The 16,701-nt window shown below is 35.7% G+C and overlaps 1 protein-coding gene and 1 long non-coding RNA gene across 3 annotated transcripts in view; one reads left to right on the forward strand and one right to left on the reverse strand.

Annotated features, from left to right (window-relative positions):
- The window catches only part of LOC113246039 (uncharacterized), a 144,887-nt gene extending 142,721 nt beyond the window's left edge, over positions 1–2,166 (forward strand). Inside the window, exon 6 of the long non-coding RNA XR_006408501.3 lies at positions 1,471–2,166. This is a non-coding gene — a long non-coding RNA (uncharacterized LOC113246039). The remainder of the gene's footprint in view (positions 1–1,470) is intronic.
- Positions 1–16,701, reverse strand: part of SAMSN1 (SAM domain, SH3 domain and nuclear localization signals 1) — a 130,387-nt gene that overhangs the window by 36,842 nt on the left and 76,844 nt on the right. Inside the window, exon 1 of one of the 2 annotated variants that reach the window (XM_057306597.1) lies at positions 12,204–12,365. The exons of the other annotated variant lie outside the window; for it this stretch is intronic. Within the exon in view, the coding sequence (XP_057162580.1) occupies positions 12,204–12,260 (57 nt within the window). The 5' untranslated portion in view covers positions 12,261–12,365. Of the gene's footprint in view, positions 1–12,203; positions 12,366–16,701 lie in introns of those variants that run through there. 2 annotated transcript variants of the gene reach the window in all.

The following is a 16,701-nucleotide window of genomic DNA, read 5'->3' on the forward strand; positions in this document are numbered from 1 at the left end:
ACAAGAATCTATCCTGGAGGAATTTGCACTCAGTTGGTGCCATCAACCAAATAACTTCAATCCCTAAGAGCTAAATAGAACCATATTCAAATGAATGGTATACAAATATAGAAGCAGTTCCTAAAAGCAGATTATATTTATTCACAAAATAAATGAACTTAATAATGTATAATAGATGTCAACCTGGAAATTTATATTCATCCATTTATGAATACTTATTTGCACTGACTACTTAGTACATGAAAGGCATTTTGTATACGTATGTCTCTACCTTTATTATTTATAGTCAGTCTAAAGAAAGGGGCATTAAAATGATGAGAGATTTTTAAATGAGCTGAAAGCAACACAGTTTGAATTTGCCTCAAAAATTATTTATCTTAAGAGATTATATAATTGTTAATTGAGGGACTTTTTAAAAATCTCCAAACCCAAAGATAGTGATTGTTAAAATGATGACAACATGACAAAAAGGTGATGGACCACACACTGTATATTAAATGGAGCACTGGATAACACAAATGCGTCTAATATAATCATTTCCTGAACTCTTCAAGGGAGAGAAAGTTTGTTTCTAGTGAACATAATAATTTTGGTCACTATAAGTGTTGTGTATTCAGTACAGGAATATTTCACTAGGATTTTTCCATTATCTGGACAAACCATCTCTCAAAACCAAAATTGGCAATAAGTATTCAATTCTTGCACCAGCGCAGATAGTTTGTTAAAAACTCAATAAAGAGCTGTATTGAGAAGTGTTCTGAAGCCACTTGAAGGCTTAAAGAGATCATGATCAACTGTGTCAACAACGGTTACAGAAGATAGTGTGTGTTTTAGGGAAGATGGTGGGGAGAGGAATAAGGAATATAGGTAACATGTTTGATGTATTTACCGTCCCTACTCTAAGTAACTTGCCTGAGCGAATTTCTCATTACTAATTTTGTTTTCTAAGTACCTTGAGAGAGAGAAGATGGTACCAAATATAGATAATTCAAATTTCCAGTTATAAAAATATGCATTATCCTTCCTTAAATTTAGAAACTGGCTTTCTATTGTGTGCATATTAGATTTTTTCTACTTATAACCAAGTATTAAATATTTTAATTGTTGACACATAATTATCAACTATTTCCATCCTATAACTAAACTTCAAAAACACTCTTGCAAATAAACTGTATAAATAATCTTTATATAAATAAATACATATATAAATAACTCTATAAATAATCCTGTGTAGGGTATGGCTAACAGAAGAAGATAATAGTGAATATGATGGTAAAAGAAAGCAACAGCTATTTAGGAGAAGAATAATTTTCTTACTTTTTTTTTTTTAAAGTAGGCTCCATGCCCAACGTGGGGCTTGAACTCACAACCCTGAGGATCAAGAGTCACATGCTCCACCGACTGAGCCGGCCAGGTGCCCCAGGGGAATAATTTTTGTTGTTTTTGTTGTTTTTTGTTTGTTTTTTTAAGTAGGCTCCACGCCGAGGCTTGAACTCACAACCCTGAGATCAAGACCTGAGCTGAGATCAAGAGTTGGATGCTTAACCTATGGAGCCACCCTGGCGCCTTGGAGAAGAATAATTTTCAAGTACTAAACGTAACAGGCCTTCCTATATTGACCATAATCTTAAGTATCAAAATTCTGGTTTTCTTAAACAATGTCTCTCCCTGTATTCTACCTTTTAATGAATTTAGACTTATGCTTTTTTTCCTTTTCAATAATCAGAGAGAGGAAAAGTCTTGAAAATGCTTCATTAGCTGACACATGGTGGAAGAATGTACTTTTTAATCTGTTAAGATACTTTTGAACATACTTAATAGTTGAATGTTGACTAAACTTTAGGTTCCTGAACAATTTCCTAACATATCTGCCAAATATTTATACCATTAAACCCAGTTACTCCAGTTTAAAAAAATAAAATTATCACAAAGAAGCTAATATTCATTGTTTTGAAATCATGTTTAAATGAGTGAAAATTAAGCTGGGAAAACAGAATCCATTGAATAAACTTTCCCCTCAAATTCTCTGGAACAAAAACTCAGTCACTTCCATTAGTCTTAAATGTCCTCTGCATTCATGTGGCCTCTGGGTACATAATAACCTTTCTAAAGGTCTCCTTGAGGGATATTTTAGTCATGCAGCGATCTCCTTGAACACAAGTAATGACAAACAATAAGCTAATTCTCAAAAAGTTTTTTTAAGTCATTTTTACTACTTTTAAATGAGTGTGTTTGATGCATGATTTTGGTCCCCCTGATTAATGGTCACCGCCAGCCCAGCTTCTGGAGTTGTAATGTTTCCGTGAGCTTCCCTCCAGCAGAGCTCGACCATTAATCCAGTGGCATATGTCAGCTCAGCAGAGCAAGGTCACTCTTCTGCTTCAAGGGGAACCTTTTTAGAAATAATAAAACTGACAGAAAGTTCTTTTTTGCATGCTTTATGCCACCTGAGGTTGAGTGCTGCAGTTAATATCATAAAGCTTATAAACATTCCCATCTCAGGCAGCACCCGCTGCCACTACGGTCAGGAATTTAAACGTTTTTTCTTTAGTAAGAACAGACATGTTTATGTGGGGCAAATATACAGTATGTAATCCCAAACAAGGAAAGAATGGGTAGAAAAAAATAACAGTAAGTTCATGCTAGGATATTTGGAAGAGATGTTAGCGTTCTGCAACTTCCTTATTATCAGTTACATTCTACTTGCTGCAAATTTGGATTTGGCTATATAAATGTTTCATTATAGTGAGGGGCTAATAGTGATGTTGAAATGTAACAGTAGGTAAAAATGAACTCCATTGATGATAATTCTTAAACTTATAATGTCTGACAACTGTAGACCATTTATCTTGGAAGGAATTTTCTTTTAAAATTACAAATCTGCTATAATTATTTGTTTTATAGGTATTGGCTGCTTTAAAATTGATAATTATAGTGAGATATTCATAACCTTAAAGTAACTTGAAATATAGACAGCCTAACTTAGAAGATGATGGCTGTATAATAACTAGCAATATAAAGAATATATACCCAGAAGCATTATAAAATTTATATATTTAATTACTCATTTTGTTACTTTTAGTTAATTAAAAAAATCAAAGTTGCATAGCTATAACCATGTGAAATATTCAGAAAAAAATTTAAACCAAATATCCAGATTAATGCTTAGACATATCACTATGTATATTATAAAATAGAATTTGCTACAAGGTAAACCTGCCTTAAGTCTATTCCAGGAATTTAAATTATTTAAATTATGAAAAGTACAGAAAAGAAACTTCATTATTTATATTTAGCTGTCTTCACTGTATGTATGTAGAGAAAAGGTGGGGCCAGGTGGCAGCTCAGGCTCATCCTTTCTGGGAAGCCAGTTCCTTGGCCAAGTCTCCACGTCCAAGGCCAGGTGCTCACTTCATCAGGTACAGAAACTTTGTTTATTTCAATAAACAATTTCTGAGGGACTGACTCATCAATTAAAATAGTAAGATACCAAAAATGGCAATGCAAGTATTGGTTAGGTATGGGAAATTCAACTGCCAAGAAGAATACATATTCTTGTTGACTTACCAAAGAATTTTCTCCCCTGGAGAAAACACTATATGAGATACAAGATCATTGTTGGAAGTTTGTTTCCTTAGTGTAGTAAAGCTATAGTAATTAGGTGGTATCCAAGGCTGGACACATGAAGTTACATGGCCTAAATTACTTATCTTACTAAGTGAGCAAGTCAGCTGAGCCAAATGGAATATTTGGCTATGTTGTTATGCAGACATTGGCATATTTTCACTCTTCCACTCTTTTCTAGGCTTCTGGCAAAGCAAGCCCCTCTGCTTTTTTTTTTTTTTTTTTTACTCTTCAAACATATTAAATTACTATGTTTGATTATTGTTTTGTTTCATTACATTCTGATTCTAAGAATGGTTACTCTGCTTTATGTGGGTGTTGCCCAGATCTTTGTCAGCAACCCATTTGTAAACTATGTCCTGGCGTAGAGTACTTTTTAGATGACTAATATTATCCATTAGTCATTTCACATTCATTGTAACCACATTGAGAAATCATGACTATGTTCTGTAAGATAAATATTTTTGGCAGTAGCCAAAGTATAATAGGAAGCACATGGAGTCTGAAAGTCAGGCAGACTGAGTTTAGTCCCCCTTGTTCCCCAACAAAAATTCCAGGGATGCAAATATGCATAAGGTACATCCCCTGTTCTTGATGGTAACTCTGGTTGGGAGGGCATATTGTAATAAACTGTGTTACAAGAAACAACAGAGGTGTGGAACAGGTACTGTAAAAACAGAAAGGAGAGTGAGATTATTAAGGGACCATGTACTGTGTGCTAGAAAATTTCCATATGGTAATTAACTAAATCCTCACATCGGTCCTACATCACATGCTTTAACACATCCCTTCTTCAGATAAGCACACTGAGACTCAAAAAATGTTCCATGTCCCCTGGTGAGGAAATACCAAATAGGACCTCAGAACCAAGTCTATGTGGCTTTCGTTCATGTTCCCTACTGCTTTGCCAGAATGCCCTCTACGACACTTCCTTGGGCTAATTGGTGAAGGCTTTGTTGAGGGTTTTAGATGATTTTAATATGTAGCCAGAAAGCCACTGTCCAAGGGGGCAGAGCAGATGCTTTACTTATATTAATTTTCAAATGATTCTTAATAGAGGCCTAATGGGATGCAGCAGAGGTAAGTTTGGATGGAAGGGAAGAACAAGGAAAAAGACTGGACAGTGTGGGTAAAAGGGAGCCAGTTAGTGAGGTCAGTGGGGCTGGCTGAGTGAGGGGACTGGTCAACTGGAAGTGAAGAGGGATCTAGGGTAGTCAGAAGGAAGGAAGCAGCTGAAAATCAAATCTTCATTTTCAATTAATAGAACTTCATGGACTATGCCATGAAGTTTGATTTTCCCAAAATTTGTATGTTCAATACCTATTCCTTAGTACCTCAGAATAGGATTGTATCTGGAGATGGGGCCTTTAAAGAGATGATTATGTTAAAATGGGGCTGTTAGGGTAGGCTCTAATCCAATCCTACTGGTGTCCTTATAAGAAGATAAGATTTGGACACATAAAGAGAGACACACATGGCCAGAGGAATGACCAAATGAAGAGGAGTAATGGGTGGCCATCTCTAAGCCATTGAGAGAGGCCTGGAACTATCCTCCCCTCAGGACCCACAGAAGAAAACAACCCCACAGACACCCTGATCTTGGATTTCCAAACTCTAGAGGTGTGAGACAATACATTTCTGTTTTTTAAGCCACCCAGCCCATTGTATTTTGTTATGGAAGCCCTAGCAAACTACTATAGGCGAGGTGAAAACTTCTAAGGCTCATCATGGCGGGGGGGGGGGGGGAACGACGACACAGCCAGCTGTGCTGACAAATGGCTCTCTCTATGTATAGAAGAATCACTTCGTCTACCACTAGAGACAGCTTAAAAACCTCTTCTATTCTTATTAATCAGTTCTTAATGTAGGACATTTTTGTTCTCTGCTAAGAAGCTAATTATGAATGTCTTGTTTCTGAAAGTTCACCTAAATCCTTAACACTAGAAAGGAAGAGAAATGGATCAGTTCGGTAATGCTAAATTTGGAAACTTAGATATGTAGAGTATGGAGTTAATTCCATTAGAAAAAAACACAATCTTCAGGGATAATGAAGCCATTTGTCTCCAAAGCAAGGAAAGGAAAGATTAAAGAGATGTGTCTCATTAAATTGATTTTTAACAAATCCAGTGCATTGGTAGTCAAAGTAGTGACTTGATACTCTTCCCACAGGATATAATATCCAAATTTCCAAAGAAAGGGAGGCTACACTTTTGCTATTCTCTCAGCCATTTGTCTCCTGAGCTCTGTATACTGTGTGGTCACTGTGTTTTTTTGTAAGTTTAGCCAACCTATTTGGCCCTACTTTTTTTGCTACTTGCTTGCAACACAACTTGATTATAGATTTATATTCTATAAAATGGGAAGGCTAGAATGAATGAGTGCTTTGGAGAAAAGTTTTCAAGGCTAAAATTACTTAAGTCTTTCAAGCAATTAAACATGATGAAATGAGCAAATTATTTGTTCATCTCTTCTGATTTGAGGTGCACTAGAATTGAGAATTAAGTTCAACAAGTAGTAGTTTGGAGAAAGAGCAGAAAATCTGGGGAAGTGGAACATCAATTTTGGGGTGAACTTCTGGTGGCTATGACAGAGAAACATAGGCATTTCTTCTGGGAACCTGGGCACCAGTTAGAAGCAAGAACAGTGTGGGGCAGTGGCGGCCTTTCTGTTCACCATCTTTTCAGCACATGTGGTGTGGTTAAGTTTCCTGTACATATTCATCCGGACGCAATAGGTACAAACAGACCTCAAATTCAACATTTTCTCAACATCCACCCTGCCACTCCCCTTGTCTGAGCCACCCCCATCTCTTGCCTAGTTTCTGTAGGAGCCTTCTAACTGGTCTCTTCTCCCTATTTTCTAAGTCCTTTCAGAGTATTTGAAACCCAAAAGACAGAATAAACCCACTAAAATGTAACCCAGATCCTTCTTTTCTTGAAATTTTTCAATACTAGCCCAAATCCTTATAATGACCTAGAAGCCCTGTGTGATCCTGCTCTTTGGGAACACTCTTCCCCTTGTGCACTCTGTTCCATGTTTCTCAAACACACTGGGGACACTTCCACCTCAAGGCTTTTGGACTTGCTCTCCCTTCTGCCTGGAATATAATTTCATCAGTCAAACTCACGGGCAGTTCCTTCATTTCCTTCTGGTCCTTTTTCAAAGGTCCCACTCTCACCAAATCTTTCCTGGTGTCTTGTATTCTTTCCCTAATTTTTAGCACTTATCGTTAGCTAGCATACTATATATTTAACATATTTATCTTGCTTTATTGTGTGTCATCCCAGTAATGTCAATTCTATGAGGGCAGGGATCTTTGTTTTATTCACCATTGTATTCTCAGAATATGGTCTCTAGTAAGCACTCAAGAGATATTTGTTGTATTGAAGAATGAACAAATGAGTGAATTAATTAATTAATCAATTACCTTCTAAGTCTTTTGAAAAGATTGATAGAAAAAATGTTTCCAGATTGGGTAACTAAAAATTCTTGACGCTCAGGCACATTCTATAATAAGTCATCAAAATATCTGAAGATGGAATCCAATCATTAGTATTTCTTAAAGTCTTCAGGGATGATTCAAATGTGCAACATAGGTTGAGAACCATTGATGTAAACATCATTTCCAAACTTTTAAGTTCTCAGAGAACTTGTAGGTATCTTGTTACAATATATATATTCTGATTTAATAAGTTTGGGGGAGGCCAGAGTCAGCACTTGTAACAGACCCCTAAAATGCCAGAGCTGCTGGTCTGTATGACCACGCTGAGCAGCAAGCAGTCAGACCCATGTTCAATTTGACCTTGGTGGCCCTATGATACCTTTTAACATGATCTACATATTCTGTTTCCTCCTGACTTGTTTTAGTTTTGGATCATAATTTATTTTAACTATTTCTTGGAAAACAAAGGTGACATAGATACTAACTAAATACATAAATGAACAGAACCTTTGGGAGATCTTTTTGGGTATGGAGAGGAGTAATAACCAAAAATAAAAATAAACATTTATTTACGTCCATCATTTTTTAAATGGAAAAAGTGAATTTAAAATATTTCCTCCACTGTAGATCACATATCTTATTTGGGATCACTTTGTTTGAAAAGCCAAAACATTCAACTGAATTTATCTAAATTAAAGTCCAAAATTACACATCAGATGAAGAAGCAAAAAGAAGTAATGGGGGGAAATCCACAGGTTTAGAAGAAGAAAAGCTGTCCCCTATGATCTTGAATAATTTTTTTTTTTTTACTAGCTATGATACTTTGAGGAAAATATTTCACATCTACAGGACTGTTTTCTTTCCTATACATTGGAGGGACAGTGCGATAAGCCCCTTGTGTAAGTGCCTGGCCTCAAGGAAGCACCTGTACATGTAAACATTTCTTCCCTTTTCTTATATCTGGTTAGATAAGAGTTAAAATGTATCGCAGCAGTCCTGATAGGAAAAGCAATGAAGAAAGCTCTTTAATGCCACAACTATGTGTCATCCTTGTCTAGGAGCATAAATTTGCACAGCGGGCAGTGCAGTGAAAACAGCTCATAATCAACTCATCACCTCTCATCATTGCTAGGATCAAATGCAAATGGGAAAGAATATGCCACTTCAGTCATTGCTAGTGAAAATTAGCATCTGTGACACTAATGGTGTCTCATTTGGTATGTACTTTAGATTTAAAAATATGGTAAAAAAAAAAGCTATTTCCAGAACTGCCATTATTCCAGTGTTTCCCTTTAAAATAACAGTGGTATTTGAATCTCCTTTACTTAAAAAAAAATCCTGTTAAAATTTATTAACACAGATCATTAATCCCAGCCGAATAAAGGCCAACTTGTTCTAATTACATTGCAAAGTTTCATTTATCTATTCTTTTTCTATTTTTGAAGTTTCTACCATATTCCCTGACCTGGAACAAAGGTCTGTGGTTACACAGGGGTGGTCCTCTCCAGAGATTCTTGTACAACATTTGCTATGTTGGTCCTTAAAATAAAACTTAAAAATAATTACAGTTGCATTTATACACGTACATGTAAACTTTCTTATGAACGCACTAACATACTTCGTACCAAGGGAAAGGAAAGTACACTGCACTAAGGGGCATCCACACTTGAACCAGGATACACAGAGTAGACGCAAGGGACTCCATTCACTTTACACACGTTTGTCAGGGGCGTACCATACTGAAGGCGGTATGCTGGGGCAGGAGGGAAATACGTGGTTATACTTAATCTCAGTATTAGGTAAAAAATTTTTGACAATTTGAGTATTTTAAAAGTTGTTGTTTTACAATTGTTAAGTATTGAAGCTTGAGTGGACACCTGGAGGGATTTTGTGGGTGGAATTCTAGTATCTAGTCAGAGACAGGAATGGAGGACTTCTAAATTCCCTTCCAACTTACGGAGGCTCTTAAACATATGTTCTCCCTGGTTTCCATAAAATGCATTTGGTAATTAAGACAGAAATAGGAGTCATATCTCCAGTTCCTATGGTAGTAATGGCAGCATAATAATTAAGAACAGGAGTACTGGGAACTGACATATGTATTTCACATCACAGAGTTTTATTTTTCATCTGTGTGTCTCTGCTCAAGCTAATTAACCTTCTCTATGCCTTCTCATCTATGCAGCTAAGTAAGAGTGATTCAGAGTTGTTAGAAATATTGAATATTAGGGGCACCTGGGTGGCTCAGTAGGTTAAGCGTTTGCCTTCGGCTCAGGCCATCATCCTGGGGTCCTGGAATCAAGCCCTGCACTGGGCTCCCTGCTCAGAGGGGAGTCTGCTTCTCCCTCTGCCCCTTCCCTGCTCATGCTCTCTCTCTCTCAAATAAATAAATAAAATCTTGAAAAAAAGGAAATATTAAATATTAAATAAATTAGTGTACAAAAAGCTCGCAATAAATATAGAAAAATAAAACATTTCAGTTCGAGAAACAGTCATGGAAAATGATGTTCTATAATTTAAGCATTTACAGAGTGTAATGAGATCATATCTTATCAAATCTGAATCCTAGATATGCTTAAAATTTTTAAAAATCACTATTAGTACTGGGCACTAGTGATGAGAAGGCAAAAACAAACTTCAAAAAGCAAAGTACAGAACATTGCGTGTATGTTAAGCAAGGCTATTTTTGAGTGACTAATCTAAATGTAGAATACTTATCCACTATTCATCAAATTTCTTTACTAATTTGCAATTTACCTATATACACCATAGAGAGTTCGGAGACACAAATTAAACTTGTTGGAATTTTTTAACATTCCAGTATACATAGTGGGTTTCTTTTGTAATAATTCTCCAAGGCCTTCCCAGTTTCCCTTATAGAATATCTCTGGTCTCACTCCCTTAACCTACACTACGAATCCCTTATAACAAATATGAATACTATTGGTCCTATTCATGAGGTATCTGAAGGAAAGATCCCATACCAAAAAAGGAGAAACAGGTATAAAGGGTGAAAAAGATGACATGTCAATGATAAAATTAAAGATGGTAAAACTGTATTTTAACATGTGTTTTCATTATGATTTTTTGAGTCGTGGACATGTCTATTGATAAGGCTTGTGAATTTAAGAAAATAATAAATCATCTTCTATATAAACTCTTATAAGATCTATTGCTACATTTAATATCCATGAATGTTTTGAACTTTCTCACAATTGCAGGAGACCTACTTAAAAATATTTATAACAAAGTCCTTCTCCATTGATTTCCTTTTTGAATGAACAGTTCCATAATTTTTATCTGAGGTGACATTAGGTAAAATATGCATTCACCATTTGAATTGGGTACTAGGTCACCTGAACAATAACACACAGGAGTTAACACAAACTAGATGATTCAGTAATGGTTCCCTCATTTTTAATGCTGTTGCTCTTTACCTACTGTAGCATTCACAATAAAAAACAAGAAAATCACTCTCAGACATTCTGAAAGAGTATAGTGCAAGGAATATGTCTTTCTGGGTCAGGAGATGTGAACTACTGTTTGAACCCATAGTTAATCAGCATGGACGGTTATTCCCCATACTTCAGGCTGATTTCTTAATGGTTCTGTACTTTCTTTCTAGACACAGGTCGTAGGATCCCTTCGAGGAGATGAAGGAATTCGCACTCCTCATTCTACTAGCCATTTATTTGTAGGGATCATCATGACACCCATCTCTTTCATGGTGACGATAGACTAAAGAATTATTTTGAAAACAGTTCAATGACATAAATATGATAGTAACTCACTACACAATGCAGTCCTTGTGAGATACTTTGACTTTAGATTTTAAGTACTTAAAGGAAAACCTCTGTTTCATATTAACTTTCATGATCTTCCTAAAACCTACTATTGTCAGCTCAGTATCAGTTACATTTAATTGAGTAAATTCTATATAAAATTAATCATAAATGTGACGCTTTTAGAATTTTTTTTTCCTCTTTGGGAAACATTGCTGTGAGTTTTTATTCTATTAGGGAAAAAGACAGAAATCATGATACACTATCCAGCTGTATTTTTAACTAAAGATGCTTGACTTAGTTTTTAAAGATTGGAAATAATTTATTTTTTATTTTCCTTCAGACAGGTTGTATAGTAACTTTCAAAGACTTATAAAATATTGATCATTGTTCAATGCCACAACAATTTAGAAGTTCACAATCAATTTCCAATTCCGTTCTCTCAGAACGGGTGCCAAGCAAATAAAGACCAAAAATAGATAATAAGTCAGTCCTCTAAAAAGACATCTGACCTCAGCTATAGTTCATTCACAAATAGATTAAAAATGTTATTTATCTAGGGAACTCAAGAAATGTGTAAGTACCGGAGAAAACCTTTGAATCCAGTATTTCATAGCTTCTTTCATGTTAGTAATGAAACTAATTTAGAGTTCTACAATAGAATCTAAACTTTGTGTTCTCATGCTGTACTCTTTTTTTAAAATGGCAATTATTGTCAAGACAAAAATAACATAACATTCCAAATAGAACCAATTTGACAAATCTATTAATATATGGGGTTTTGATGCTTCCTAAAATATAACCCAGTCCTCCCTCTAGTAAAGCGTTAGTTGAAGCAAGAGTAGGAAAAATAATCTTTTCAACAAGCTATCATATTTTAATACAAAAAAATGAAAAAAGCAAATATTTAGCCAAAACATCTCTATTTTACAATCTTCTCATAATTAAAAGTATTATGAGAGCCTAACTCGTGAGGGATAAAATTCATTCAGTTAAATAGACACTGACAACTTTATAGTCATTAAAAATGTTCAAGAATATTTCATAATATCAACCTTTCAAACAGAGGCCACCAAATTGATTTCCATGAGGTTGGATCTGAGCTCAAACTTCAGTTACAAAGGTAAATGATCAAACACACATGATAAGGTAAATTACAGAGATAATAATTGTCAGGTATTATTTAACACCTAAGTTTGCAATTCAACATTTTTCATGCTTGCCATGAGGCATTCACCCTAGGGCTGAATTGATTTCTGACTGACATGAGAAGAACAGTGTGTGTGTGTGTGTGTGTGTGTGTGTGTGTTTATTCTGCTAAATGGTTTTGTTTTGTTTGTATGAAATTACCTTACCTTTGGTTTTTGATGTTTCTCCTTCTCTGAAACATTGGATGGTTTTCTCTTCAGCATTTTGAATTCCAGCTACTCCAAGGGAGGGCACTTTCTGTTGTTACCGAAACAACTGAAGGCTGTCAGCACTGTGCCGTCTATGATGTATAGCAGATCAGTTTGAGCCCAGTGACCTGACACTTCCTCCTTTGGTCAGGATATGACTTCACATCTACATGGGTAAAGTTTTTTTTTTTTTTTTTTTTAAACGGTAATTCTTTGGTAACTCATGTTCTGTATCTGCTATTTTCTATGAGGTAGATTCCTAAATCTCACACTTTGACATGCCTGTAGTTACCGTTAAGGCCACAAGCATTCAAAAAAAAAAAAAAAAAAATATATATATATATATATATATATATATATGAAGTTTATATGAAAATAAAAATCTGTAACACATTCTGTGGATGGAGGGAGGAAAATATCTGAGCCCATAAATGATGTGGGCATTTTACTATTAAAAAAATGAAGAGAATACTCAGGGTAGTCAATTTTATACTTCTAAGTAAACTTTGTTATAAGATGAAACGAAGTAGACTTTATACAATACTAATCCTACTTAGAGCACAGATGTATATACTTAAAAAACAGAGTATGGATGAAATTCATCTAAAGATAAATAGGAAAAGGACTTCAGAATTCAGTGATTATACATATTGTTACTTTTTAAACACATTACTATGTTGTCAAGCCCTGATTAATATGAAGTCAATGACACAGAACCCGGCCTTAACTGGACGTCTTTTCTGTTACAAACAGCAATGCCATCTACTGATAATTGTTATTCCAGTATGATCCAATGGATCAATGGTACCTTCAAATGAAGCGTCAAGAGTCTCTATTTAAAAGGCCTGGAATAGAGCTAATATGGCTTAGAAAGACTTTACTCATCCAACAGAGGGTTTAACATTTTTATTATAATGTCAAAACCAAGATACCCAGAAAGTAAAAGCAAAAAGTTCAAGCTTTCTTGTTAATTAGGGATTTGCCAAGGGAGACTTGTGAAGCATCTACAATTCCAGTTCTATTAAAACAGGCTTGTTAAGAAAATCAGCCTGGATTTCCGCTTATCAAACTCCTGGGCTGAAGAGCAGTGGCACCGGATTCTTCATGAGCAGCTTGCGTAGGTCAAAACCGGCTGACTTGATTTCTCAGTCTTCCCTCATCCCTCTGAGCCGCGCCTCCCTGAGGCCCAGTTCTAAGTGTTCACATTTCACTAATCATTTAATGAATATTAAATTACATGTTGTGTGCTCTTTGACAGTATATCATGCCTCTTGACTAGCTTAAAAATTGTTGATGTTTTATAACAGAATTAAAGACATACACTTAAGATTCTGGTTAATATGCTTCTTCCACTAGATAGTAAGAGCAATTATATTTTTAGGAATTATCAGACTGATATTTTCAAAATAACACTGAGGACTCTGAGGTTGGGTAATTCCCTAGAAGCGTGGCTTAGGTTCAGACAGTGACCTAGGTATATTTTTGTTTCATCTTTTCAGGAATCGAAAGTCATGAAAAAAATATATTTCTTAACTGAAACATTTGCGCCCTCAGTGCCCCCCTTTCTTTACCTGTGAATAGAAATTTAATTCAATTGTGGAGTTCAATCAACAACATGAGAATGATAATCCCTGCACTTACTACAGTAATGGAGTTTTAGGGAGAATAAAAGGAAATATCAGTAAAGAGCGTACTTATTATATGACTTCGGCATTTAGGAATATATTATGACAAGAAATGTTTGTGGATCTTAAAAAAGTAGGAGATTTCAAATATTTACAAATGGGGTGGTGTTTGCTATAAATTATATTTCTACAATGATAAGTGAAGAATAGAGAACACATTCATGGGGACATACATGGACTAGACTATCTGCAGTTTTAAAAAGAGTTATATTCGAGCAATTTGTATAAAATTGAAATTTATGATCTCTAGGCACTTTACCATCATTAACACTTTGAGAAATATTTTAAAATATAAGTAAAACCAGAATCTTTTCCTTCAGAATTACAGATGGGAGAAGCGATTTTCTAACCTTCTGCACTACTCAGGAAAAATATTTTCTGGAGATATTAAAAGACATTTGAAGTCCTATCACAATCTATGTTAAACGACTTGGTCCTCAAAAAATCTCAGGTGGTAAGGTAAATGTTTTTTCTCTTTTTTTGTTTTTATCAGTTATCTACTACTTTATGGAATTCTAGGGCCACCAGGACATTTAATGAGTGACAAGAATGACCCAGCAAATTCAAAAGTCAAAGGTAGGACAAGAATGAGGGAAAGAGTATTGAATACATCTGACTCCCTATCATGATTAAACCACTAACCACATGTTGCTTAAGACATGTTCTGAAGCCAGGAAATTGCAAAACAGCAGTCTGGGTACTTTGTTTTCACAAATGGTCTTAGAACCCTGGCAGGGTGAAACAAGGTTAGGACTTTGTGGCATATATATCGGTCACTATTTCTGCGTCATAGAGAGTGAGTCAAAATTTTAAAGAAATTGCAATCAAATAACAGCCTTTTGGGTGTATTTTATGAGAAAATGAAGAGGCCATAGAGGAGTTATTTTAGAAGTTCAACAAATATTTATTAGGGGCTTGCTAACACATGAATTATCAAATTCAAATCAGAAAAATTAGGTAAAAGAAAATGTGGTCTGATGTCTTTGATTCTGATGTCTTGATTGCCTGAGGACCTTCATCTGTCTCTTTGCTTCCTGACATCAGGTTGAAGACTGAAATTAGTAATGTTTGGATAAATCCTGGTCTATACTTTAGACACTTACATTTGTTCAATGGAAGGAGGGTTTTCAAATCAAATCTTTTAAAATGGGACTATAATCCCCACACCATCTTCATGTGTACCCCTCCAACATGTGGACTCGGGCAGAGTAAATCTAACGCTTCCGTGTATTACTGGGGTGACCATGACTGAAAGCTGTTTTAGTAACTATAACCTAAAATACTCCTGACTAGGGGCACCTGGGTGCCTCAGTTTGTTAAGCATCTGCCTTCAGCTCAGGTCATGATATTGGAGCCCTGGGATCGAGCCCCATATCAGACTCCCTGCTCTGCGGGGAGTCTGCTTCTCCCTCTGCCCTTTACCCCGCTTGTGCGTGCCCTCCCTCCCTCTCTCTCCCCCAAATAAATAAGTAAAATCTTAAAAAAAAAATACTCCTGACTATACCTTGAATGCATTGTTGGAGGAAGACAACAAAGAAACATCTTCTAGAAACTTGAAAAATAGAAGAAATAAGATTGTAATCATGGAGTACAACTCTGAAGTTAACATCTAATGTGAGATAATCTTACAGGAAGAATATGGATTGTATTCCATTTAGATCTACAGAATTTAGTCACTGTGATAAAGAAAAGAAGGAGTCAATCATAAAAAAAACTTAAACTTGATAGTTCTGTTTTTCTTTTTGGCTCCTTGGCTCCTCAGAGAAAGTTTCTCTCTACAGAATGGGGAAGGGAAATTTATAGAAAGAAGCCCAGTGGGGCTGCTGTGTTCTTACCTGTTTATAGTTGCTGGAAGTGGAAATCCTACACTATCATACAAATCATAACTCTACTTGGGATTTCTTGAAGCAAATACACATATTGATCTGATGAAGTTCTTGCAGTTCTTTACTCAATAATTCAGTTGGTAGTTTCCAAGTCATTTGGCCATAACCAACATATTGGGTGTTGTACCCTCCATATATCTGGCTTATTCTTACAATATGATGGATAAAACACCTCCTCGTTTACACTTGGGGGTTTACAGAGAAATGGTAGTATGGATATTCCCCCAGACTTACAGAGCGGATGAAGGCAGTGGAGCCAGGGAGAAATGGTGAATTCTCTGTGAATCTCTTACATTTCCTAGCTCTCCGATGTCATTTACCCATTCTGTCTCTAGAGTCCCTATTTACTAACACTTTTCCATAAAGGATCCACCTCCTTCCCTAAGCTCTTGAAATCCCTTCTTACTAATTGAAAAGCCTTATAGTGGCTTTTCTGCTTTGCTCAGTGACCTGCTTTAGGAAATGAAGAAAAGTTTTTGAGGAGATAATTGGGAGAAGAGAAAATTCTGATCCTACTAACAGGAGGTATTAAGATGGAAGCTATAGAGGTTTGTTTTTCCCAGTGAGGCCTGAAATTAAGCATATGTATCATGAGGATAATTTTTGTCCAAGAACCCATATCAAGTCTATATGAGAAATTAATATTTCATCTATTAATTTCTCTGTGATATGGTGCCTTGCCTGGGTTTTATCAGTGTTCTCATACATTCATTAACAGTGATGGGATGATGACTTAGGAAGGTAGGAGGGAATCTTAATTCATTTTGCCTCACATAGAGAAAGGAGTGTAACAGAGGCAAATATTTGGTAGAACCCAACTATCTGGGTTCAAGAAAGAGAGCTTCCATGAACTTAAGTATCTTAATTCTCTGGCAATATAATCCG

This window comes from Ursus arctos, unplaced genomic scaffold (genome assembly GCF_023065955.2).
Source record: "Ursus arctos isolate Adak ecotype North America unplaced genomic scaffold, UrsArc2.0 scaffold_4, whole genome shotgun sequence".
Taxonomy (NCBI): Eukaryota; Metazoa; Chordata; class Mammalia; order Carnivora; family Ursidae; genus Ursus; species Ursus arctos.